At 45.9% G+C, this 27,574-nt stretch overlaps 1 protein-coding gene across 2 annotated transcripts in view; it reads right to left on the bottom strand.

The window, feature by feature from the left end:
- LOC309545901 (zinc finger CCCH domain-containing protein 11A-like) overlaps positions 1 to 27,574 on the bottom strand; it is a 761,634-nt gene that overhangs the window by 250,755 nt on the left and 483,305 nt on the right. For both annotated transcript variants that reach the window (XM_082245323.1, XM_082245324.1), the window contains one exon: positions 4,108 to 4,215. In XM_082245323.1, the coding sequence (XP_082101449.1) occupies positions 4,108 to 4,215 (108 nt within the window). The remainder of the gene's footprint in view (positions 1 to 4,107; positions 4,216 to 27,574) is intronic.

Here is a 27,574-nt window from a genome sequence, read left to right as displayed (position 1 = left end):
CACCTGATTAGGGTGTATCAAAAGGAGGAGTACCTTCTGAGAGCTAACAGTTTGGCATAAATCTTAACGTCAACATTCAGGAGTGATATAGGTCTATAGTTGGCCGGGAGTGTGGGGTCCTTATTAGGCTTAGGTATTGTGACTATTACAGCCCTTAACATGTCAGGAGGAAATGAAGCAGAGGAGGAGGCAAGGGAGAAGATGGACTGCAAACAAGGTGCTATTTCAGAGGAAAAACACTTGTAGTATTCATTGGAGAACCCTTCCTCACCAGGTGATTTGTTGTTAGGAAGTTTTGAGATAACGGAACAAATATCCTGAGACGTAATAGGCTGTGATATAGAATGTAGCAAATCTGCAGGAAGGGTTGGTAAAGTAGTTTTAGATAAAAAGGCATTAATAAGCTCAGGCGTAGGTTGTGGTGTTAGTTTGTCGTTACGGAGATCGTATAGTGTTTGGTAGTAAGGCGCAAAGGCATCTGCTATGTCCTTCGGGTTGGTCAGAAGGTTAGCTGGGATAGGATAGGTCAGGGATGTAATTTTTTGCTTAATTTGTTTAGATTTGACCCTCCTAGCCAGCCAAGCTCCTGCTCTGTCGTGGAGGGCATAGAATCGAGTTTTCATAAACTTAAGATGATTTTCGTCTAAGAGCCTGCCTTTCGGACACTAGAGTTTGGGTGAGATGGGGAGAAGGATTGATTTTATTTTCCTGTTCCTTGGTGTCAATAGAGAACAGCAAGTCCTCAACCTGCCTCCTCCTCTTTTTGCGTAGCACAGAGGACATTTTAATCAGGACACCTCGCATATAAGCTTTATAGGCATTCCACAATCTGAATCTATCAACATATGGGCTATCATTATACTCAAAAGAGTTGCTATGTTCCATTAAGATTTGTTGGCACAATGTCTCGTCAGTCAGCAGAGTAGAGTTCAATCTCCATAAGGGAGGGGGAGAGTTGCACATCTGATATTCAAACTCTAACACAATCGGTGCATGCTCCGACCAATAAATTGTACCAATTTTCACATTAATCACACTCTGCAAAGCTCTCTTTGTTGTAAGAAAAAGATCTATGGGGGAGTATGAGGAATGCGCTGCGGACATAAAAGTGAAGTTTTTTTTAGAGCCATGAAAACATCGCCATACATCATATAATTTGTGCGTATTTAGTAGGGGTACAATGGAGGGAATCAGTCGTCTGGTGTGGGAGGTGGAATCCATAATAGGATCCAGGACAGAGTTGAAATCTCCTCCTATGATGAGGGTGCCTTGTACAAGCTTCATAGTTTCAGAGAGTAGCGGGATCAAGAACTTTCTCTGTTTCGTGTTTGGGGCATAAAGATTGAGTAAAATGAAGACACTGTTGTTAATTCTGCAAACCAGTATAATGTACCTTCCTTCAGGGTCAGCAACGGTTTTAATATTCATAAAAGGATACTGAGTCTCTGACGGCTATGAATACGCCACAAGCTTTCTTCGGGCCATTTGCCATATACACATGAGGGAAACATGGGAAAGACACCTTGGGGCATGTATGGGCCGCAAAATGGGATTTGTGAATGAAAAGAACATCTGCTTTGTGGGACCTGGCTTCTTTCATTAACGCTGATCTTTTGTAAGGGCTGTTGAGACCTTTCACATTAAGGGAGACTACAAGTAGGGGCATATTGGAAGGTATAAACGAGAAATAGCCATTGGGCCTTTAACGCCTGTGGGGCCTTTAAAAAAAAAAAAAAAAAGCAGAGAGAAGTTCAGTAGCAAAATATTATAAGCGAATGGAGCACAGGGAGGACGTCTAGTTCCGCAAGACAGTGGTACTGCCGAGATCTTCAAGCTTGCGATGTTGGAGAGGTGATTTGAATACAGGCAGGTGGAGAGTTGTAGTAGAGGAGCTGCAAAGGGAAAGGGAGACAACAAAGACATACAAGAGAGACACCACACATATAAGAAAAGCCTGAAAAAAAGACAGACATGAGGGGCGGCTACTAGAGCCACTGCGGCCGAGGGGGGCATAGTGATGCTCAGCAACGTACGGAGCAGACCACACTTTAACTTATAACTGTGAGAGGAAAAAAAGGGCCTGAGCCCATAAAAAATGGACAATAGAGGAAAAAGGGAGGATAAAAAAATAATCAGGTGGTAGGTAGGTGGGCTCTCAGCAGACCTCTGGAGAAGTGAGGAGGGTCACAGAGACGATATCTTGAGAAGCTGCATAGAAATTTAGGACCATTCAGACTGTAGACGTTCCAAAGGAGGAGTAAAATATGAGCGATCATCAGCCACGCTATATACTGGGTAGGTCTTCCCGTTCTAAGTAATCAGGAGTTTCGTGGGGAAACCCCATTTATAGATCACCTTGTTATTGCGCAAGATTTTGGTGAGCGGAGCTAGTTTCCTGCGGTTCAGAGCTGTTTATTGGGAAATGTCTGTATAAAGAGAGATGCCAATAAATTCATCAGGCACTGCCAGACTGTTTAGCCGCCATCATGATACGCTCTTTGACGTGGTAATAAGTGTATGCGTGCTAAGGTATCTCTGGGTGCCGTGTCCGGAAGAAATTTGGGTTTAGGAATGTGCCCTATCCACACACAATTTAATATCGCTTAATGACAGGATGAGGGCCTTCATCAAGCGTTGCACATAGTCAGGTCACTGTGGGGTATAGATTCAGGGATCCCTCTAAATTTAATATTGTTATTTTTTTAGATCGATCCTCTAGGTCAGCTATTTTTTTTTGGAGACGTAATTCACTTTCTTGGTCAGTATAAGCATCTACCAAATTGTTATGGGCAGAATAGAGGTCTGCCATTTTAGATTCTAAGTGTCATCTTGTCAGCATGTGTCTGAACAATGTCATGCAGGGATGAGAACATGGCATAAAAGTCTGCTTGGAGGGTGCTCCTTAAGGAGAGAAGCATATTCTTCATAGTTGATTCAGAAATGGCTTGGTCAGAGGCAGGAAACATCTCTATGGTGAGGCCTGGTGAACTATGCGGCCTAGGGGTCTGGGCTTTACCCCCCGTACGCTGATTTGACTTAGCTGGGCTAGAAGTAGTGGGAGAGGAGGGTGGAGAGCACTCTTCTAGGGCCCCTATGCCTGTGAGGTTCCCATTATCCTGAACAAATTCTCCCCCAGGCTGGTGGGTGCCGAGTGCCGCGCTGGGTCCGGCGCCATCTTGCTTACCGCGCATCAGAGCCGCAGGGAAAAAGTCGGTCAGGCGCTGGGGAGGTTTATTTGCCTTCCGTCGATTGGACATAACGCTGCCAGTGATCGGGTTGCTGAGGAGGTGAGTTCGGGCGATAATCACTCGTTCCGCTTGTTGCTGTGAGCTGCTGTATGATAGAGGCTTCTAGAGCTCACTCGTTAAGCGGCCATATCACTCGCCGGCCGGACACGCCCCCACACAAACACAATATAAAACCCATTTTTTGGTCAAATATAAAAGATGATGTTACGCCAAATAAAGAGATAGCAAACATGTCAGAATTTTACATTTTGCACACCCTTAAAAAGATGACAAACTACGGCACCTAAAAGCCTGCAAAGTATCATACCTGTGATCAGTGGATCGTGGTTGCAATTTCAGGCCAGCATCCCCCAGCTTTCTTGCCTCTGTATGGGCTTTCTGTTGAAAGTTGGAGGATGTCAATGGACTAGGAGTTCTCAATGGATGTCCTCCCAGTCCATTGAGAACTACAAGCCATCTGCTAGGGTGGGATGGGACTTTTAGTTTCTTAATTTACAGATTACAGTTAATGAATGATGCGACTGGGTGGGTGGGGCCCGGCACAGCCGTGCCAATTTTATTCAAATGTGACAGCACCTGTGGAGAGAAACCCCCGCCCACTGTCAAAGGGAAGGACAAGTCAGGGTGGTTGCTGAACACGTCACATCCTAAATACAGTGCAGAAGAATTAACTTATCCTTTAATATTTCTACATACACCATACCATTGACATTAGTCCTCTATTAATGAGGTTTTCTAAAGGACAGATTGCATATCAAAACACAAGCAGTCTAATCATGAAATGTGTGTAATTCTAATTAAGGACAGTATTTAAACCTACACAAACTGTACAACAATATTTTGTAACTATGGGACATACTTTTTTTATGGTGGGCATCAGGAGCAATACCAGGTGATGAGATCTTCTTTCCAAGTCTTTCAGATAGTGTTTTCTTTACAGCGGGAAAGCTTTCTCCCCCTGAAAGAGCTTGTAGAAAAAATAACTTCTTGAAAATATATCAGTTGCAGTATTTGTAAAGATTTCTTAAGAAAGAATCAAAAGCTAATATGGATAGATCTGTTTACATCTATGCATCTATTTGCATGTATGCAATGTAAATAACATACAATATGCTAACATATTATTAAAACAGTGCATTCTGAAACTTAAGATGCCGAGAGGAGGAAATAGCGGACAGACCTGTATCTACAGGTTTGTAGATTTCGGCTTTAACTAGGCTTAAAAGGTGTAAAAATAATCTGCCTTCTCTTGAGAAATAGGAAAGAGGTGGACCATAGATAATCCATTCAAATAAAGAGAACACTAGAGTTGAATGTTGCAAAGTAAATCAGTGTTTTGTTGCTGTGCTTTACGCATGTGCAGTCTCCTTTACATAGTACATAGTTTGTGAGGTTGAAAAAAGACATCCAGTTCAACCTATGGTGTGTGTGTGAGTACATTGTATACCCCTGTATGTTGTGGTCTTTAACCACTTTACCACCAGAGGATTTTCCTGCTTCACGTCCAGGCCACTTTTTGCAACTTGGCACTGCGCAAATTTAACTGACAATTGCGCGGTCATGCAACGCCGTACCCAAACAAAATTTACGTCCTTTTTTTCCCACAAACAGAGCTTTCTTTTGGTGGTGTTTGATCACCTCTGCGCTTTTCATTTTTTGCAATATTAATAAAAAAAGTGTGAAAATGACATTTTCTACTTAGACAGTTAAAAAATATCCAATATATTCAATTATTGTCATATATTTAGGCCAAAATGTATTTAGCTACATGTCTTTGCCAAAAAAAATTCTCAATGAGCGTATTTTTAACCGCTTTAAGACCAGAAGATTTTACCCCATTCCTGACTAGGCTATATTTTGCGATTTGGCACTGTTATTTTAACGGACAATTGCACGGTCGTGCGATGCTGTACCCAAATTAAATTTATGTTATTTTTTCCCCCACAAATAGAGCTTTCTTTTGGTGGTATTTGATCACCTGTGCGATTTTTAATTTTTGAAAAAAGAGCGACAATTTTGAAAAAAAAAAATATTTTTTACATTCTTTTTTTTTTTTAAGTAATTTTTATTGGATTTTCAAAAATACAAGGCTTGTAACAAAGTGCAAATAAGATATGCCATGTACACGTGAACAAATAGAGCAGGTAACTCTGGATGGACAACAACCATCCATAAACATTCTTAATTCTACGTGAATATAAACCAAGTCACAACAGTTTATCAGATTTCTATCAGGCAAATAGTAACGCATCTATGCTCACTCACAGAAACTGAGTGGCGGCAGTTCTTCGGCATGTTCGGCTCCCACGTGGCACCCAATTGGGAACATTACTCACCACGCAGGGTCACCCACGCCCAAGCCCTGTACAAGGGGAGGTAATAAACACAGAAAATGAAAAAGAAAAGGGTGGAAAAGAGCATACTGTGAAGGTAAATAAAGCAGTAGAGTGTAGAGCAGACCTCTTAAGAAGCCCCATAGGCCTCCCACAATTTCCATCTATCTTGAAAACGTTGAAATGTGAAAGTGGAACACGACAGGATACTTTCATATTCATAAGATTCATCCACAATTTGAACAACTTCACGAAGTGAGGGTGAGACATTGCTCTTCCAGTGATGAGCTATTACCAATCTAGCTGCATATAAAATATGTTGCACAACCACTCTGCATAGCGGCAGGTACCAATCCAGTTCAATGCCCAATAGTGCTTGTTCAGGATTTAATTTGTTTAAGATGACAGTGACCTCCGCTATCAGTCTGTGCACCGAGGACCAGTAGCTCCTCAGTGACAGGCATGACCATAACATATGAAACAGTGTCCCCACCTGTCCGCATCCTCTCCAGCACAGATTAGAGTAAGAGAGTTGGAACTTCGCCACAATGTACGGGGTTCTATACCATCGTAAGTGTATTTTCATTGCACCCTCCCTGAAGTTTGCGCACCTAGTCAGTGAGTAATTCAGTCTAAATGCTTTCTGCCACTGCGCCTCGGAAAATGATCTGTTCAGGTCATCTTCCCACTTCAATTGGTGAGATGTCTTAACAAAAGTCGAGCGATCTTGCATGGAGTTGTAAAAAATACTAATACCATGATTGTTGGAGGGGCTAGTGAAGCAATGTGAATAAATATGTTGAGGGAACGGAATATATAATTCAGGTAAGGTCTGTACGATATGTGAGATACATTTGCACGTCAGATATTCCGTCTTAAAGTCTGGGAATCTAGTGCAGAAATCTGAGAATGGATGAGCTTAGATTGAGAGTGCAGGTCTGAGATTGGGAATAGTCCATATTTACCCCAATGAGTCACAGACAGGTCTGGTGAGAGTGCCTGTAATGTGGACAATGGGATAGACATGTGATGGAGATCACTTGACTTGGAGCCTTTCTCCCAGAAATATTTCCAGGCCTGCAGCGTAGCGGAGATGGTAGGGTGTGAGTCTGACGGCTTCCTACTAGACAAAGTTAAGGCTAGCACCAGGTCAGTTAAAGTCAGTCGCGGTACACAAGATTGTTCTAGGGAGCACCACAGAGGTAAATTAGCATTGGAGAACCAGGACTTAGACTGTGCCAAAATAGCCGCCATGTGGTAGTCGCTCACATCAGGGACTCCCAGGCCACCCACCCTGACCTGTTTAGTCAGTGTCTTATGAGACGTCCTGGGTCGTTTGTCCAACCACAAGTATTTACTGATAATGGCTTGTAATGCCTTATAGAAGGTATTAGGGGAAAAGAGGGTATAACCGGAAGTCAGCCGCGCTGGACGCTTACCGTCTGAGCTCCAGAACACCGGAGAGCAATCCGCAGCCATCGGAGCATACAGAGCCGGACCAACTCCTACATCCAACCCCATGTGACTGTGCACCCCTCGGGGCACCTGGAGATACCTTTATTTCCCACCCAACAGGCCGGATCGGCGAGCGGTTGGACCCACGGCCTAACCACGAACCGCTGCCTCTGCATCCCCGGGCTCGCATAGGCCGCCATCGGCGAGAGGGTAAGCCATCCGACCCTCGGTCATCCTGAATCGACCCCCCGAGACCTCCGCAATACCCCACCACCACGGAGCTATAAGGCCCTTACCAGCACTACCAGCCCAGGCCTACCGCGGCCGGCCGCCATCTTGACTAGGTCGCAATAACAATCAGCTGCAGGTCTTCACGGGGAGCTCCGTCTACCTAGACCGCTAATCTGTTACCATCCACTGCTCAGATCCCCCACTACTGTACCTCTTAGGCTGCAGCTGCTCCTCCACAATCCCCTGTACAAGCCGGACTAACTATTTTTGTTCTGGGCTGCTGGGATCTGGAGCTCCGAAATCAGGGCCTAAACCCCTGCTGAAGACTTTCCTAGCGGTCGCCGCGGTCCGCTGTCCGGCGCGGTGGCTGCACAGGCTCAAATTGACTCTCTGCCTCCCTCTCACAGGCATCCACTACCTGCCCGAGCCCACAGGACCCGCCATCCCTCATCTAACGTGTTTTCCTGGGCAACAGAAGGGCGCCCGAAGTAGCGGCCTAGTCGCCCTGGAAGCAGCGACCTCTCCTGTGGATGTTATCTTCACACCAGGCGCAGGGTAAGCACTCAGCCCCTCACACCGCCTATTTCATAAACCCAGCTGCTGCACACAGATTTTGTCCCTCACAATCTCTCCTGCTTGTTGCAGCAGCTGCTCCTTCCTCTGTCTGCCTATCTCATCATTTTAGCAATCCTTTCCTTCTACATATTCAAGTGGGGATGGGACTTTTTTTGACCGGTGATGACCGACCATAATTAAAGTGAGCTCTGGCGGCACCTTGATGATCTAACCCCACTGGCAATGCCTTGTAAAACACCCAACTTGCGCTCAATGTATGGCAAAAAATCCGGGAAGGGATCCTCATCCAAACTACCCAGCTCCGGTACTATCAAGCGATTTTTGTCTATAGGCGGCTCAAGCACTCACACGCGAGGCAGTAGGGCTGAGGCCTTGGTATCGGGTGCAGTGTCATTCATCCGCTCTGCATCACTGCGGGAGCACACTCCTTCTTCCTCATATTTTTCTGACCCGCTTGAAGAGATGCACTCTCCGGCAGCTTCTGATATGTCTTCTCTTTTACACGGTTTGAAACAGGAAATCTGGGGCATGTTTCGCAATCTAGAACGGTCACTTAAGAAAGAGATCACCGCTGTCCGCGCTATGTCCCACATACTTGGCCGGGTAGAGGACACAGAATGGAGGCAGGACTCGCAAGAGGACTCCATTAGAGAGCTACAGGACAAAGTCACGCAACTGGCGGTGGCCCACCAAGCCGCTTTATATAAAATGGAGGATCTGGAAAACCGCAACCGGCGGAATAATGTGCGTATCCGTGGTCTCCCCGAAGTTACCAGGGATGTTGACCTTGAAGCATCGGTAAGGGGCATATTTAATTCCATCCTGGGGAGGGCTCCCACTGATCTTTTATGTTTCGATCGCACACATAGAGCGCTTAGACCTCGTAACCTGTCCTCTGACCTGCCTCGGGATGTTCTGTCACCTGCACTATTTTGAAGGCAAAAATGCTATCATGACTAAACTATGCGGCACTCAAGTTGTTGACTTTCATGGGGCATCCCTTAACATCTTTCCTGACCTTTCTAAGGAGACCTTGGAACGACGCTGTGCACTAAAACCGCTCCTGGAACAACTTAGGGCCAATGGCTTCACTTATCACTGGGGCTTCCCGGCTTGTCTAATTGCTACCAAGAATGGTCATTCTGCTACCCTTCGCTTCCCGGAAGATCTACCAGCCTTCCTCTAGGATGTTGGCCTCCCACCCTTGGATCTCCCAGGGTGGCATGATTGCATCCCCATTTTCACTTTCAAACCAGGTGCCTCCTGGAGTAAAACGCCTTCCAAGAAAATGCGCACCTCTGCGCCATTTTCTGCTCGCAAATCGGGGATGACCCCTATATGAGGAAATCCTTTCTCTCTGCCTGCTGATATGATACTCTTTCTCATGCCTATTCACATTTTCTCCTTACAGGTGCATTAGTTTGTTGTTTTTATCATGCCTGTTCACTGTTTTACATACTCATGTTGGGTTTATTACTGTCTCCTCTGCCAGGGGGAGGTTATTCCATGGTTATTTGCGGTTTTGTTCTACACGTTGTCATTTGCATTTTGGCTTGTTGGGGTGCCGTCGCTGGCTCCCATTTGCACACGGCATATTGATTGGAAGTACTCTTTTAGTTCTAAATTGTGAGTACAGCTGGAATACGACCTATGTGACAGAGACTTGTCTGCAGTCCTATGGATTCCGAGGTCCACCAGGGCCCTCTCTCCAAACACTTCTCCCCTGACCCTATCTACCTTGTCCGTCTGGGATTCCATTCATACAAAGTTTTCCTGGAACTACAACTGTCCCTTAATGCCTCTGCTGAACCACAACCACTTCATGCCTGGTAGACTGGATGCTGGATTTAAAAATTGGTCTCCTAAGACTCCCCTCTTGTTATCCCACGTAACCCACTCCAATAATGTGAAACCACTTAGCCACATTTTGGGTTCCAGCCCCGCAACGGTTATGGATCAATGGAGACGCAGACAGTTATCCAGGTTCATAGCTACTCTTCCACGTCCGCTGCGTGACTCCAAGGACTTGAACCCTATTGAAGCGATACTATGCCCTCAGGACCCCCCCATCCACTCCACCTCGCAGTTTTACAAGGCACTTATCTCATTACAAGGCCAACCCTACCTGGATTTCTTGCACAAGTGGGAACTGGATATTGGATCTCAAATTTCTGATGCTCGGAAGGACAAAGTTCTAGCATTGGCTCACATTTCCTCTCTCTCCACCAAGGTGGCGGAATCCAACTACAAGCTATGGTCACGTTGGTACTATACCCCGCGGAAAATGCACATTATTTCTTCGGCCATCTCCCCGTTATGCTGGAGGGGATGCGGAGATACTGCATCACACGCACACATCTGGTGGCACTGTTCGGTAATTCGGCCGTTCTGGTTGGAAGTCCTTCGGCTTATCCAAGTAATCATGGAAGTTACTATCCCATCAGATCCCTGGGTTGTCCTACTGCATGGAACTAACATGCCGCTCTCTAAGTACAAAAGATCAATGATTCCTCATATGCTTAATGCGGCTAAAGCCCTGATCCCCACCCTCTGGGGCTCACCGACCATTCCCACGATACGTCACTGGCTACGGAAAGTTGAAATGACATACCAATTAGAGGAACTTACTTTCATAGCCCGTGACAAATTAGACCGTTTTTCACTCTACCTGGCAACCTTGATCTTCCTTTAAAAACACTTCATCCTATGTGGCCCTACTCACTGAGGACACCCCCCTTTGGCTTATCACCTTCAAATGTAATCCTATCTGATTAAAGCCAGAAGCTGCGAGGTGATCGGTGCACAGCTAGGGAGCTGTGTGTGTGAGTGGAGGAGGAGCGGAGGAGGAGCCGCGAGCCGCACGTGCGGGGGAAGCCGCACTAGGGAGCCGGGTGAAGGAGCCTCGGGTGAAGGAGCCTCGGAGGGTGACCGAGAGTGTGAGACAGAGCGGGACAGAGCAGCGGCGGCGGGGGAGACCGAGAGCGTGCGACAGGGAGACAGAGCAGCGGCGGCGGGGACAAGGACCTGACAGGAACTGACCGTGACCGGGGGACGTAAGTAGGAAACAACTGATTAGCAAATAGAGGGGTGGGGCTGGTGGGGGGACTAAAAGTACAAAACTATAAGCAATACAGGTGACAGAGGGGTAGCTGTGGTACGATCTGCACTGAGTGATCTATCTGCTTAAAAACTACTCTTCGACTGCTCTGCGACTGACCGACTGCGCTGCGACCGACTGACTGCTCTGCGACTGTCCGACTGACTGCTCTGCGACTGTCCGACTGACTGCTCTGCGACTGTCCGACTGACTGCTCTGCGACTGTCCGACTGACTGCTCTGCGACTGTCCGACTGACTGCTCTGCGACTGTACGACTGACTGCTCTGCGACTGTACGACTGACTGCTCTGCGACCGACCGACTGGTGAGTATCCTTGCGACTGGTGAGTATCCTTGCGACAGGGAGTATCCTTGCGACAGGGAGTATCCTTGCGACAGGGAGTATCGTTGCGACTGGTGAGTATCGTTGCGACTGGTGAGTATCGTTGCGACTGGTGAGTATCGTTGCGACTGGTGAGTATCGTTGCGACTGGTGAGTATCGTTGCGACTGGTGAGTATCGTTGCGCCTGGTGAGTATCATTGCGACTGGTGAGTATCATTGCGACTGGTGAGTATCTTTGCGACTGGTGAGTATCTTTGCGACTGGTGAGTATCTGTGCGACTGGTAAGTATCTTAGCGACTGGTTAGTATATTAGTGACTGGTGAGTACCCCAGGTTTAGTACCAGGGGAGTTAGAGGTAGTGTAGGTAAGGAAGAGCAGGTCGTTAATATTATCCCCATAGAGTAGTGGGTAATAATGTCCGACAGGATTGCAGATGCCACTCAGTGCACTTCTTGCGCCATGTATGCGTTCCTTGATGAACCAATCGAGGGTGAATACTGCTGTGCAAGATGTGAACGACTTGTTGCTCTGGAAGACCAGATCCTGGATCTAGAGAAAAAAGTGGCAAGACTGCGTAGCATCAACAACCTGGAAAGGAGCTTGGACATGACCCATCAGGCGCTGGCAGGGGCCAGCATAGAGGGAGGGAGGAATAGAGGAGATGCAAGCAGCAGAGGTACGCAGCTGGGTGACCGTTAGGACGGTTAGTGGGAGGAGTGTCAGGGAGGCCAGTCCTGAGTTGGTACACCCTAACATATTTGCCGAGTTGCAGGTTGAGGGGGATATCAGCTCAGGGGTGGCAGTGCTGGAGCAGGCACCCTCCCCCAGCTACCAGGGGAGGGGCGGCTCCAGGAAGAAGGGGGGCCGTAACTCAGGAAAGGTTAGACAGGTTGTGGTAGTTGGGGACTCAATTATCAAGAGGACAGAGAGGGCAATCTGTAAAAAAGATCTCGGTAACTGAACAGTATGTTGTTTACCGGGCGCCCGAGTTCGGCACATCGCAGATCTGGCAGACAGATTATTGTGCGGGGCTGGGGATGACCCAGCGGTCATGGTGCATGTGGGCACTAATGACAAAGTAAAAGGAAGGTGGAGGATCCTAAAGAACGATTTCAGGGACTTAGGTAATAGATTGAGGAATAGGACCTCCAAGGTGGTTTTCTCTGAAATACTGCCTGTACCTCGAGCCACACAAGAGAGGCAGAAGGAGATTAGGGAACTTAACAAGTGGCTGAGGAATTGGTGTAGGAAGGAGGGGTTTGGGTTCCTGGAGAACTGGGCTGACTTCTCAGTCGGCTACCAGCTCTTTAGTAAGGATGGGCTGCACCTTAATGGGGACGGTACAGCTCTTTTGGGGAGAAAGATGGCCACCAAGTTGGAGGGGCTTTTAAACTAGGAGACGGGGGGAGGGCTCAGAAGTAGAGTCAGTCAGGAGGGAGCAAAGGACTGAAGGCAGTTGTAGGGTCAGCAGCGACAGTAGGTCCACAACATCAATTGGCAGGTCTGTGCGGGAAAATCTCAGACCAAACAGGAATAAACATAACCGCCAATCACGTTTAACTTCCGTAAAACTAAGAGGGGTATATGCTAATGCCAGGAGCCTAGCTAATAAAATGGATGAATTAGAAATGTTAGTACATGAGGATGACATAGACCTTGTGGGAATAACAGAGACTTGGTTCGACCCCTCACATGACTGGCTGGCCAATATCCAAGGGTATTCGGTGTACCGGAAGGACAGGGTAGGAAAAAGAGGGGGAGGGGTATGTCTCTATGTCAAGAACAATATAAAGGTGATAGAGAGGAGTGACATTACGGATGGAATGAACATGGATTTAGAATCGGTGTGGGTAGAACTCCATAGGGAAGGAGAAAAGGGAAAAGTAATTGTGGGGGTTTGCTATAGGCCACCTAACCAAGGGGAGGAGGTAGAGCTGGAACTTTTAGCACTAATGGGTAAAAGTGGCAAAATTGGGATCAGTCATCATATTGGGGGACTTCAATTATCCCGACATTGACTGGGATGAGGGGACTGCACACTCACAGAAGGCCCGTCTATTCACGGAAACCTTACTGGATAATTACATGTCACAGTTGGTGGATTCCCCTACCAGAGAAAATGCAGTCCTGGATCTATTGATCACCAATGACCCAGACCTAATCTCGGAGGTGGGAGTCCAGGACTACCTGGGCTCTAGCGATCACAGGATGATCACATTTAGTCTAAATAACAATATAACAAGGCAAGCGGGGAAATAAGAACCCTAAACTTCAGAAGGGCAAACTTTCCAAAATTATACTCCTTGATGGAAAGGGTAAACTGGGACCAAACCTTGGGATCACTAACCACAGAGGAAAAATGGGAATGCTTTAGGAACATATTAAGCAAATGCATCTTGCAGTGCATTCCTATGGGAAATAAATTTAGAAGAGACAAAGCCAAACCTGGCTGGTTAAACAGTAGCGTTAAAAAACTTATCAGGGGAAAAAAATTGGCCTTCAAGAAATATAAATCAGAGGGCACAGTATCGGCTTTCGAGTAATACAAGGAGGGAAATAAGAAAAGTAAACAAGAAATCAGGATGGCTAAAATCAACTTTGAGAGACAAATAGCGGAGGATAGTAAAAAAAACCCCAAAGAAATTCTTTAAATATATCAACAGCAAAAAAACTAGGGCAGAGCATATTGCACACATAATTAACAATGATGGGAGGATGGTTACAGAGGACACTGAAAAAGCAACCGTGCTGAATGCTTTTTTCTCGTCAGTCTTTACACAGGAAAAGGAGGGGTACACTGACCAGGACTGTATGGTTAGTAGTAATACACAGGACTTACCACTACGGCTAACAGAGGGTGAAATCAGGGAAAGGCTGGATAAACTTAACACAAACAAATCACCAGGCCCGGATGGCGTACATCCGAGAGTACTCAAGGAACTCTGTAAGGTTATATCTAGACCACTGTTTCTGATCTTTGCTAACAGTATTAGGACAGGAGATGTACCAGGGGATTGGAGGAAGGCTAACGTGATTCCGATATTCAAAAAGGGCCAGAGGCATATCCCGGGAAATTATAGGCCTGTCAGTTTGACATCAATAGTATGTAAACTTCTGGAGGGGATGATAAGGGACTATATCATAGAGTATGCTAAAGACAACAACATCATCAGCATTAATCAGCACGGGTTTACAAATGGGCGTTTTTGTCAAACCAATCTCTTAACATTCTACGAGGAGGTGAGCTGTGAGCTAGATAGGGGCAGACCAGTGGATGTGGTGTACTTAGATTTCGCTAAGGTGTTTGATACAGTTCCCCACAAGCGCTTAATTTATAAACTAAGGTCTGCAGGTATCGAAAGCAGGGTTTGCTCTTGGATACGTAACTGGCTAAAAGGGCGTGTCCAAAGGGTGGTAATAAACAGCGCATACTCAGACTGGTCTGAAGTAGTAATCGGGGTGCCCCAGGGCTCAGTCCTGGGACCAGCCTTGTTCAATTTATTCATAAACAGCATTGAGAACGGGATAAGTAGTTTGTTATCAGTTATCAGATGACACAAAATTGACCAGGGCAATAACTGCACAGCATGAAGCAGATATCCTACAGAATGACCTGGACAAAATAACGGAGTGGGCAACGACATGGCAAATGAGGTTTAATGTGGAGAAGTGTAAGGTTTTGCACTTGGGGACTAAAAACATAAAAGCACAATACACGTTAGGAGGGGAACCCTTGGGGGAATCAAAAATAGAGAAGGATCTGGGAGTCTTGGTTGATGATAGATTAGGCAACAGCATGCAATGTCAAGCGGCAGCTGCCAAAGCCAGCAGAATATTAGCATGCATAAAGAAAGGGATGTATTCCAGAGATAAGACTATAATCCTTCCACTTTATAAAACTCTGGTCCGACCGCATCTGGAGTATTCTGTCCAGTTCTGGTCGCCAGTCCTCAGGAGGGATGTGTTGGAGCTGGAGGGAGTCCAGAGAAGGGCAACTAAACTGATTAGGGGATTGGAGGACCTTAACTATGAAGAGCGTCTGCAATCGCTCGATTTATTCTCCCTGGAGAAGAGACGCCTGAGGGGGGACATGATAGCAATTTATAAATTTCTCAATGGGGATCTCAGGTTAGAAAAAAAGCTGTTCATTCGAAGGGATTGCATGAGGACAAGAGGGCATACCATGCGATTAGAGGAGAAGCATTTTAAACTCAGGCAACGATGGGGGTTTTTTACTGTTAGGGCTACAAGATTGTGGAATGCTCTACCACAAGAGGTGGTTTCTGCGGGTAGTATGGTGGCTTTCAAAAGACTCTTAGACTTCCATCTCAAGGATCAGGACATTAAGGGCTATGTGAGATGATTACAGCCACACACCCCCACACAGGTTGAACTGGATGGACTATTGTCTTTATTCAACCTCACCTACTATGTAACTCTGTATTGTTTGGTACGTAAGTCGCCCGTGGCCTACTTTCCCACCCCTCCTCCCCCCTCTCTCTTATCCCCCTTCTCTCCCAGCTGCTCTCCCCTCTTCTTTCTCTTTATTTTCTGCTTTTTGCTATCCTTTTGCTTTTCTATAAGTTTTCTCCGACATTGGTTTTATGATGCAAGATGTTGTGTTATCATTATGTTGTTTCAGTCTTTTTAAGACTGGGTGTGCTTGGCACACACTGAGATGTTCATGCACTCATTGATATTGTTTCATAGCTACCTACCATATTTCATGTCGGATTGTACGGTCTATGTTTGGTTTTTCTTTGTTTTCTTGAAAATTTTTTCAATAAACAGAAATTAAACAAAAAAAAAAAAATAGAAGGCATTAGGGGCGACTACAGGAAGAGCTCTAAAGATATACACGAGTTTTGGTAAGATCAGCATCTTAAATGCCACATTTCTCCCTGACCAAGATAGATAGAACTTCCGCAGTCTCAGAAGGTCCTGGGTCGTGGCATGGAGCAGGGGGGAAAAGTTGGTCTCGCAGAGAGTGTCAGGCGAACTGGTAAGTTTGATTCCTAAATAGTCCAGGGATTCCGTTTGCCACTGGTAATGTACTATATGTTGGAGTCGCATCTGCATACTATGTCCCACATTTATACCAAGGAGATTAGATTTAAGCTCATTGACTTTGTAGTAAGAAACAGATTGGAATGTCCCTAAAGTATCTTGAATGTGCAACAGAGATTTTTCGGGGTCGGTGCAAGTCAATATTACATCATCAGCAAACAATAAGATAACACTAGGAGGGGAATCAGCCACCTTAATGCCCGAAATTTCTGGATGGGATCTCATCTTTTCCGCCAAGGGTTCCATGAGCATGGCAAATATCAGGGGTGACCAAGGACACCCCTGACGAGTGCCATTTGTAATTTGAAAACTATCGAAGAATAGACCCTCCGTGAAGACTCTAGCCGATGGGACCGTATATAAGGCCATAATGGCCTTGACAATTGTACCTGAAAAACCAAACTTCTCCAACACTTGCCTCAGGTATCCCCAATGTATCCGGTCAAAGGCCTTTTCGGCATCCAATGACAAGAGCACAGTGGGAACCCCGCGGGCAGAAACATGGTGAATAAGGCCAAGCAGTCCTCTAGTGGCATCCGTGGCTTGACGCCCCAGGACAAAGCCTACTTGGTCTGGCTTGATGAGATCTGGGAGACACTGAGAAATACAGTTGGCTATGACCCTGGCATACACCTTTAGATCCACATTTAACAATGAAATGGGCCGGAAATTCTGCGCCTTGGTGGATTCCTTGCCAGGTTTTGGCAGTGTGACCACCGTCCCCTCCAACATCTCAGCTGGAAATGCAGCCATAGTTAAGGCCCGGTGAAACACCCTACCAAGATAAGGGACCAAAATCTCCAGGAAGGAGCCATAATACTCGGAGGAGAAGCCGTCCGGCCCCGGGGACTTCCCCTTCGGTAGAGATTTAACAACCTTTAGAATCTCCTGATTGGTAATAGGAGTGTTCACCTGAGCCAACTGAGAGGGGTTCAGGCTCGGGAGGGAGATAGAAGACAAAAAAGTTTGGATGTCTGACGTGGTTGGTTGAGGCGTCGATCCGTCCAGGCGTAAATTGTATAGAGAGCTATAATACTGATTAAAGGCATCCGCTATGTCCTTAGGATTGGTCAGCCTCTCCCCAGTGGCATGATGGATTAAGTATGGAATCCTTTGTTTTGATATCTTGTCTTTCAGTTGAGCCGCTAATAGCCGGCCCGTTTTGTTGTCATGGGAGTAATAAGAAGCTTTGAGCCACCAGAGCAGAGGGGGTGTGGCAAAAGGATGACGCCGTGAGGAGGCTCACAACAGAGGTCCGACACCCGTAAGCAGGCATCCGCCCATAGTAGCGAGCAGCGGCATCCTCCCCCTTCAGACGCCGGAAGCGAGCGCACGAGGCCGCAACAGATACCTCCGAGTGCGGCAGCACCTGAGACCAGTACGGACTCCAGAGAGGGAGCAACAGGACGGCGCCAAGACGTCACCATACAGGGACCCGGACCCGGGGAGGATAGAGCAGCGCCAGGACTCCCACATATTGGGACAGAGACCCGGGGAGAACAGAGAGACGCTGAGACGCCCGGACATAGGGACCGGGACTTGGGGAGGACAGAACCACGCCGAGATTCCTGAAACATAGGGGCTCAGCCCGGTCCCAAGAAATATATCCACTAAACAGGACGGATCTCCCTGCACATACCAGCGTGGAGGAGGCGGAAAACAGCCAGCTGACATTGCGGGAGTACAGGGATTGTAGCTGAGCGCGGAGAAAGTGCAGCAACGGCCCTGGTGAGTGCAGAGACTATCTGACCTGTGGTTACATTCGGGGGGGCTGAGTACTACGTTATCCTGGGGGGATGGAGACTGTGGGACAGAAACACGGATACACCTAATTAGATGCTGGTGAGCTAGTGGTGAAGAAGTTTCAACGCCAATTAGTAGCTAAGTCCCCATCCCCCATACCCCCCATGCAGAAAAATGAATCCCAGAATATAAGAAGATCAGGAAGGAGAGCGGACATCTCTGCATATTTTCTTAGGGGTGCACAAAGGGGGAGAGTGGAGGAACAGTCTAGAATGGCACCAATAAGACCAGGGGCATCTGGAAACACAGGAGTAAAGAAGGACAGTAAAAGCAGTAATAATAGCAAAGAGACACAAGCCCAGCAAATGGAGGACATACTGGAGCAGACTGTTACTCCAAGTGATGAGCACTTAACCTCACAAGACTCCCCTCAGCAAAGTACGCCCACACAGACTCTGGAATGGAAGGAGCTACTCGCCATTATGCCCACAAAACAAGATCTGACAACTATTGCAGCCTCCATAGTAAGCTCACTCACCATTGAAATTAACTCCTTGAAGGGCCAAATGCAGATAATGGATAGTAGGATAGAGGGGGTTGAAAAAGAGCAGACCCAGATTGTAGAGAAAGTTGAAAGTATAGAGACGCACCAGAAATTACTATCCAAACAGCTAATTATGATTCAGTTGCAGCAAGACGACGGAGAGAATAGGAATCGACGCAATAATATACGTCTCAGGGGGCTACCTGAGATGATAAAAGAGCCGGAACTGTTAGTCAAGATAACTGGTATTTTCAATGGACTTCTGGATAGACCTCAATTGGAGCCAATCGAGATAGACAGGGTCCATAGAGTAAGGGCCCTGCGGAGTATGGGGGAAGGCTATCCACGAGATGTCCTAGCTAGAATCCATTTCTTCCCACTCAAAGAAAAAATAATGAGGAAAGCATGGGATAGGGGCCCCTTTGAATATGAAGGTGCTATGATTCGTCTATTACCAGATTTATCAAGGAATACTCTCAGAATGCGTGCAGTAGTTAAACCTTTACTGGAAGAAATTCAGAAAGCGGGGGCTACCTATCACTGGGGCCACCCTTTCCATCTTAAGGTCACGAAAGGGGAACTGTTCTTTACGCTACGTTGGCCTGAACAACTACCGGGACTGTTTTCTTTTTTGGGATCACAGCCGATGCAAGTTCCTGACTGGCTGGACCCCCAAGTGATTAAGAGAGGCCCAGGAATTACTTTACAGGAACAGTGACTTGATTCAGTGGGATGATGCCATGCAGTAATGTTCTTATTTCCTGCGTTTTTCTATTTTGCTTGGCGTTCTGGTTTTTTCTCTCAGGGGGCTGTGGTCAGAGAGGGTGAGGGAAGACTCTGAACTCAGGAGTAAGGGAGGAATCCTGACTGCTGCTTTTGTTTGTTTTTTCCTCTTTTTTGTTTTTTTTTTTTTTTTCTCTTTTTCAACTCATTATTTGAGCAGTATAAGGGTCTCTAACGGAGGAGTCATAATTTTTTCCTTTAGGTATAAGTAGGGAGTGAGCTTAGCCCTGGTTGAGAGAGAAAAGGCTTAGGAAGCATGAATTAACAGGAGAGAGATTAAACAGTCTTAGTAAGTTGAGCAGGGGGCTTAGAATAGGAGGTGAGGGGAATATGTGTGGTAGTGAGCAATAGGAGGGAGGGATAATGGTAGGATGGTTAGATATTAAGTACCGGGAGGGCTTTGGGGGGTAAGATAAGGACAGCCTCTTAAATATGAGCAAGTTCAGGGACATTGATAGATTGAAACATGTAAGGAGGCAGATCGGTAGGGAATAATATATGGGGACCCCCAAGGCATCTCTGGGGGAAAAAAAAAAAAAAAAGAAAAGGGGGCGGATGCCCCGGGTGCACGGACCTGTTGAGATTGATGTGTTTACCTTTTTGTGTTCTTATTTGCTGTTTTTTGTTTTGTTTTTTTTTGTAGGTGTGTAAACACATAAAGAGAAACAGCTACTTTTGTCAATTGATTTGGTCCTCCTCACGGTGCGAATCCTTGGATCGCACACCCAAATAGGTTGCGTCCTGGTACGCATGGTCAAACGTTGACCACATAGGATCCCGACTTACTGGCATATCCGCGGGGAGGGGGGGAAGGGAGGGTAAATTGGTGCTTGAGGGGGGGGGGGGGGTTTCTTTTTTTTTTTTCTTTTTCCTTTCCCGTGGAGCGTTCGCGGACTCACGGCACCTCTTCTAGTGTGAGGGGGACGATAGTGGGAGGGAGGGGTGGGAGTAAGTATAACCAAGGGAATAAAATTCGGGGGCAGTATCCGGGGATAAAAATGCAGAAAATTAAAATCACTTCGCTTAATGTTAGGGGATTGTCTACACCCCAAAAAAGAGTACGTTTGCTGGCAGACATGAGACGAAATCGGACACAAATACTTTTCTGCCAGGAAACGTACTTTAAAAAGGAAGCAACCCCAAAACTACATTATAAAGATTTCCCTTGGTCATATCATGCCCCCACCCCCATCCTTAAGTCGAAGGGGGTGAGCATTATTGTAGCTAAAGAGATACCATGGACATTTTTGGAAACACGTATTGACCCACAGGGAAGATACCTGATGGTCAAGGGCAAGATAGAGGAAAAGACGATTACCCTGATAAATGTGTACTTCCCTAATCATAATCAAATTTCATTCTTAATGCTTATTACACCAATTCTGCTAGATTTCCAAGAAGGGATGGTAATTATGGGCGGAGACTTCAATTATGCCCCAGAGCCAATAATAGACACCTCCCAAGGAACATCACATCTCTCATATGCTAGATTAAAAAAACTTAGTAGGGAAATTACACTCCTCAATCTAGTCGCCCATGGCGTATTATGCATCCTAGTGAAAAGAACTATACGTACTTTTCAACGGTGCATAATAGATATTCTAGAATAGACCGCATTTTAATATCCCGGGGAGACTTACACAAAGTGGTAGCCACACAGATTGGTTCTTTCTCCATGTCGGATCATTCTCCAATCCATATCACAATTGACTTTGATAAAGGACCTATAAAATTACCGTCGAGGCACATAAATGTGTAATTAGGGGAGTGCTGATCAAAATGGGAGCAAAACGGAAACGAGAAAAGGAAGAGAAGATTTCTGAGTTGTTGACACAGATAGAAGTTTTGAGTGCCAGTCATAAAAAATCAGTGGCGATGGAACACCTGATGCCTCTCACCGCGGCCAGGGAAAAACTGAATGAGTTACTCTATGAGAAGGCTATTCGAACAATAGTGTCACAAAAAAGGCATTATTACGAATACTCTGACAAACCGGGCACTATGTTGGCTAGAGCATTAAGGGGACCCCAGAAAAGGACGATAATAGCACAAATACAAACGAGAGGGGGACAGATGAAACATGGACCATCAGAAATAGCGGAAGAATTTAGCAGATTTTATCAAGAGTTATATGACATCGCCTCATCGGAGTCAGCTGGTGGGGGGGAGGCTGGCTTCGATGAGGCGATTAAATATATCAGAACTACAGATATGCCCACCTTGAAGGAAGATCAAATCTCAGCATTAGAGGGGAAAATAACAGAGGAAGAGTTAAAAACAGCAATATCGCAAGTAAAACCGCACAAAGCACCAGGCCCAGACGGTTTGACACTGATATATTACCAGAAATTTTATGAAAGCCTAAAGACCCCTTTATTAGAACATCTGAATTATATTGGGGAGGGAGGGAAAGTACCACTGGATTCATTGCGAGCATACATTACATTGATTCATAAAGAGGGGAAGGACCCAGCGGTGTGCGGGAGTTACCGCCCAATATCCTTACTGAACTTAGACACGAAACTGTTTTCTAAAATATTGGCTAATCGAATTTTACCGTACATACCACAACTAATACATTACGATCAGATCGGCTTCGTCCCCACAAGAGAGGCAAGAGATAACTCCACTCGAACAATCGACGTGATAGACGGTATGCGAACGCGGAGAATCCCGACGATGCTCCTTTCAGTTGATGCTGAAAAAGCGTTTGACAGGGTGGCATGGAATTTTATCCGAGCCACCCTGTCACACCTTGGCCTGGGAACATGGATGATGACATCTATTTTGTCATTGTATTCTAATCCCATGGCGGCGGTGAGAGTGAATGGCTGGTGCTCGAATTTTTTTCATATAAAAAACGGTACCAGACAAGGTTGCCCGTTATCGCCACTGATTTTTATATTAGCTCTAGAATCCTTTTTATGTAAGATCCGCCAAAATGCTGAAATAGAAGGAGCACAAATGGGTAGGGGACAGCATAAAGTGGCGGCCTATGCAGATGATCTTCTGTTCTATATAACAAATCCTGACAGAACACTCCCATTGATACTAGAGGCGATTCGAGAGTATGGCGAGGTCTCGTATTTTAAAATGAATATGTCTAAGTCGGAGGCTCTGAACGTGTCAATACCAGGGAACAAGTGGAATCAAATGAGAGCCTCTTTTCCATTCCAGTGGAAGAACAAAGCAATAGTATACTTAGGGATTCATATCACAGCAGATCCTAGCGACCTATTCGAGACAAATTTTATTCCATTGATAAAATCCATTAAAGTCGATCTACAAAGATGGCAGACACTAGTTTTGTCTTGGTTTGGGAGGTGTAGCGTAGTAAAAATGAACATTTTACCAAGACTATTGTATATGATACAGGCCATTCCGATAGCAATCCCAATGACGTTTTTCACACAGACTAGGGCAGTATTGAGGGCATTTGTATGGGCTGGAAAATCCCCACGAATTGGTATACAGACCTTAACATTACCGAAGGTGAGAGGAGGTGTGGGTTTACCAGACCTAATGTGTTATTATAGGGCTGCACATTTAATGCGAGTGTTAGACTGGCACTGCAATGGGGAACAGAAGCAGTGGGTGCAAGTAGAAAAGGAGATCATGAGCTCTACAACCATCTTAGCTACATGGACGCCTATACCGAAAGATGATAAGATACATCTACATCCGACGATCGGGGCGACATTAAGTGAAATGAATAAAGTACAGAATCATAGTTTAGTGGCACCAGTAATATCACCGATGACACCCCTAGCAGGTAATGCCAACTTTCCCCCAGGGAGTTCTAACGCTAAAATTATAGGATTAATCAAGAGGGGCAGGGTCAGACTATGTGATATCTGAACCCAGAGAGATCCTCCGACGATAACAGAAATGTTATCTTGGCCAGAAGGAAACTTAGACACGTTCAGTGCTTACCAGATTAGACACTATTTAAAACAAATACAGAGGATGGGATTTACTCCACGTCCCCTAACTCCATTTGAGACCCTATGCAGGGAAGGGGTTAGAATACCACATGCTTTATCCTATCTGTACGTGCTCTTGGGGACATCGCAGGAGGGAAGACCACTTAAATTTATACAAAACTGGGAAAGAGAGCTGGAGATACCCCTAAATCAGCAACAGGTAAATAAAATTCTAAGACTGACACATAAAACATCGATATCAAGCAGATACCAAGAGATTAATTACAAAATTTTGACCAGATGGTACAGAGTACCAGCTAAATTACACAAAATTGATAGAAAACATCAGGATAGATGCTGGAGATGTGGAGAGGAAGGCGGAACGATGCTACACATATTTTGGACGTGTGCATCGATGGGGGGTTTCTGGGACGAGGTAGCTCGCTTTACAGAGAATTTAACGTTGACTAAGATACGGGAGGATCCCGTGCTATGCTTACTACATGGCACGAGGAGCTCGGTCAAGAAATATAGGAACTCCTTATTGATGAACCTCCTGAATGCAGCAAAAGCTTGTATACCAGCTTTATGGAGGCAAACACACCCACCTACAGTGCAGTTATGGTTTGCCAAAATTAGGGAAATATACAGGATGGAAAAGCTAACAGCAGCTCGTTTATGCATGGAGGAGCGATTTAGGGTAAGATGGCAGGCTTGGTCCCAATTTACATGCTCGGAGGATTATCTAAGATTGATAAGTTAGAGGGGATGCCGTGAGGAAGGGACGCTCGAGGAGATGGGAAGGGAGATAAAGATAAGGAGGGAGGGGGGAGGGCGCTATTTGGGGGGGGGGGTTTGCCCCCCTTTGTTTTTTTTTTTTCTAATGTTTGCTTGTGTCTTTCCCAGACACCCCTCTTCGCGGTGAGCCAGTGGAGGGATCTTTAGGAGGCCTGACGAGTAACGTCAGGAGGGATAGTATGTAATGTATATAAGATGTATATAATGTAATAATGTGTTGGTATGTCTTGGAGGAAGTTAAGTATTGATGTTGTGATATGGAACATGGCTCCTCCCCCCGATGTAAAAGGTTAAGGGGGGGTGGGAGGGGGGTTTCACAGAGATATATTTTCACAATTTTTTTTTTTTCTCTCTCACTTTCCCTTCTCTGAATGAGAAGAGGGGTCATACATTGTTCACTTATACTCCCTTATGAGGAAGTCTTACAGGATGGAACACGATAGGAATGGGACCCCCTCCTTGTGCTCGGGGCGCATAGGGGGGGGGGGGAGAGCACGAATATACGGGTATCCTTCCCTCAATATTTTTTTTTTTTTTTTCTTCTTGCACCTAGAGTGCGATCACGAGGTTGGACAAGTTTGGCACGGTTTGGGGTGTGGGAAATATAGGGAACATGTTTCCTTTGTGTTATGTTTGGAGGAATCTCTACACTGAGGGTGGGGCGTGGTTTTGGGGAGGGATATGTGTGTGGTTATATACATTTTTTTTTTTTTGATATAATAGGTGGGATAAATGGGGGGGGAGGGGCCAGGAATATGTTTTGGATTGTGAATGTAGGTCTGTAAATAATAATATGTAATGTATTGAAAATAATAAAAACTTTTGAATTAAAAAAAAAAAGAAGATTTGAGCCTACAAAGTGCTCTGGAATGCTGACCAATCAGAAGAACCCTCAGCTCCGCCTGGAATTTAGAAAGTTGTTCCGCACACGCTGCGGGTGGATTACGCTTATTTTGTTGTTCTAAATGTTTAATAGAATCAAAGGATTTTATTTAGTTTCTCTCTTCTATGCCTCCGTACCTTCGCCCCCCTCCGAGAGCAGTAAACCTCGCATAAACGCCTTGTGGGCGTTCCACACTACAAAAGGACACATTTCAGAATCATTAAGTGCAAAAAATTCAGTTAGCTTGGAACACATAGTCCTCTGAGTCTCTGTGTTGGCAAGCAAACCGGCATCAAATCGCCATCTGTTGGCCCTTGTAGTGAAGGGCACGTCCCCGATTTGAATAATAACAGGGGCGTGGTCCGACCACGTTATAGAGCCCACAGACGCCCGAGTGATCCGCTGCAGCAAAAATTTATTAGTGAGAAAGAGATCTATCCTTGAGTAAGAATGATGCCACACATCATAAAGTTCGGCTGCAGATAGGAACCCCGCTAGGTCTGCACGATGGAAACGCCTTGGATAGTTCAGAGAAACGTCCAGTTGGAAGTTAGGGACTGCATTAAAGTCACTGCACAGAAGAACGTGACCTTTAATAAGTGGTTGGATTTATTTCCAAAGACGTTTCAGGAAAGTGAGCTGTCCCGCATTTGGTGCATAGACTGCCACTATGGTGTAGGTGGCTTGGTTGATATTGTACGTCAGCACCAAGAAACGACCCTCAGGATCCGCAAATCCAGGGACTCCCTGACCAGTATTGCCACCCCAAATGTCTTTTTGGGGCAGTTAGCATAGAAAACTTGGGGATAATCTTTGGAGGAGATCAGTGGGTGGTTGCCAACCATAAAATGCGTCTCCTGTATGGCTGCAATATCACACTTCAAGCTCCTAAGTTCTCTCCAGAGCAATGTATCATTTATGGGGGCTGTTCAGGCCATTGACATTAAGTTTAAGTACTTGAAACGACATGGCAAAGGACAAGTTGAAGCAAAATCTGTGAAGATAGTAGGAAGGCACTCACTGGTATATTGTATATGGTAGAGTCGGGGTGCAGGTGGATGAGCTGGTTGAAAAGGGGAAGAGGCCGTGTAAATTGACAGGCTTGGTTCCGTCAGAAATGCGTATCCGGGTTAAAAAAAAAAAAAAAAAAAAAAAAGTATAAGGACAAAAGAAAGAAATGAAGAGGAGCTAGTGAGTTGATGCACCGCAACGGGCGGGCACCTAAAAGGTAAAAAAAAGGTGACTCTTCACAGGATTCTGTACGGTGCGAAAACCGTTTGGTGAAGGGGTATATAGAAACAGTCATTAGCCGAGCATGTCTTCCAGGGCTTGGTAGCAAAAAACTGAAAATAGTAAGGGTCACCACGAGTAGTGAGAGAGGGCACAGATAACCCTGTGTCATTCTACTGGGGAAAGGCGATTCTCCTTGTCTGGGTCCAGGATACCCCACTTCTTTAACAGAGACAGGCCTTCCTCCAGGGAAGAGATTCTATGGTCCCTGTCCCCTTTGGTCACCACTAACGTGGCTGGGTAGTTCCACCGATATGGAATGCGGTGGTTCCTGAGAGGTTTGGTGACGGTAAACAGATTGTGCCGTCTGTTCATTGTGTGCGCAGATAAATCAGCGTAAAAAGAGAGATTTTGCAAAGCAGGAGGAAGGTCTGTGCCCTTCCGCACCAAAGCCATAAACTTCTCCTTCACCGTGTAGAAATGAATACGGGCTATGGTGTCCCTGGGTAGGGATGCAGCAATGTATTTTGGCTTAGGTAGCCTGTGTATGCGATCAATTGCCATATCACACAGTGAGACATCTGGGAGAGCCTCTTGCAGTACGCTGCTGAAGACGTACGGACGTACGACACCGGTACAGCGTGTCGCATCACTTCCGGTATCGAGAAGGAGGCTTGGACCGCTCCGCGCTCCACCTACTGTCTTTACGAGGCTCCACCTACTGTCTTTACGAGCATTTCCTACCTCTAGCATATGTGAGTACCTCTCTTATTTGTATTAATAAACTACCCTGTTCAAACGAGATTACACTATGTGCCTCTTATTACTTTAATATCCCGGTCCTACACGAGTGACACCCTGGTGGAATCCGGCATACCCACGGTCTACGGTTGAGTTTTCCACATAGACCCCAGGCGCTCCCCACTTAGGAATCCTCCTCTGCAGACGCCCAATCCCAGGACCAGCTGAGGACACCAGGAGCCATACAGCGGATTCCCATATATACCCGCTCTATACCCCTGTGTGGGGTGGGTATCTCTGGTGAGTGCATCATTCACTAGAGGGGTCACTAAGTACCTCACCGCCCACCACGGGGTCACCCACTGCACGTTCACTTTTAAATTGTCATTTCCTGCTAATAACGGACTTCTTTGAATATTTCATATTTTATCGTGTTTTATATACCCACGCGGGCACTGGCCTCACTTTGGACATTTTTTCACCATCTATATTATTGATTTTCACTATATCTATTTATTCGTCACTTATATTTGGATCTAGTCACCACTATTTATTTTATTTATGTGTCATTAATATT

The sequence above is a fragment of the Pelophylax lessonae genome (assembly GCF_965119305.1).
Source record: "Pelophylax lessonae genome assembly, chromosome: 2".
In the NCBI taxonomy this organism is placed as follows: domain Eukaryota; kingdom Metazoa; phylum Chordata; class Amphibia; order Anura; family Ranidae; genus Pelophylax; species Pelophylax lessonae.
This window is presented reverse-complemented; position numbering and strand designations above follow the sequence as displayed.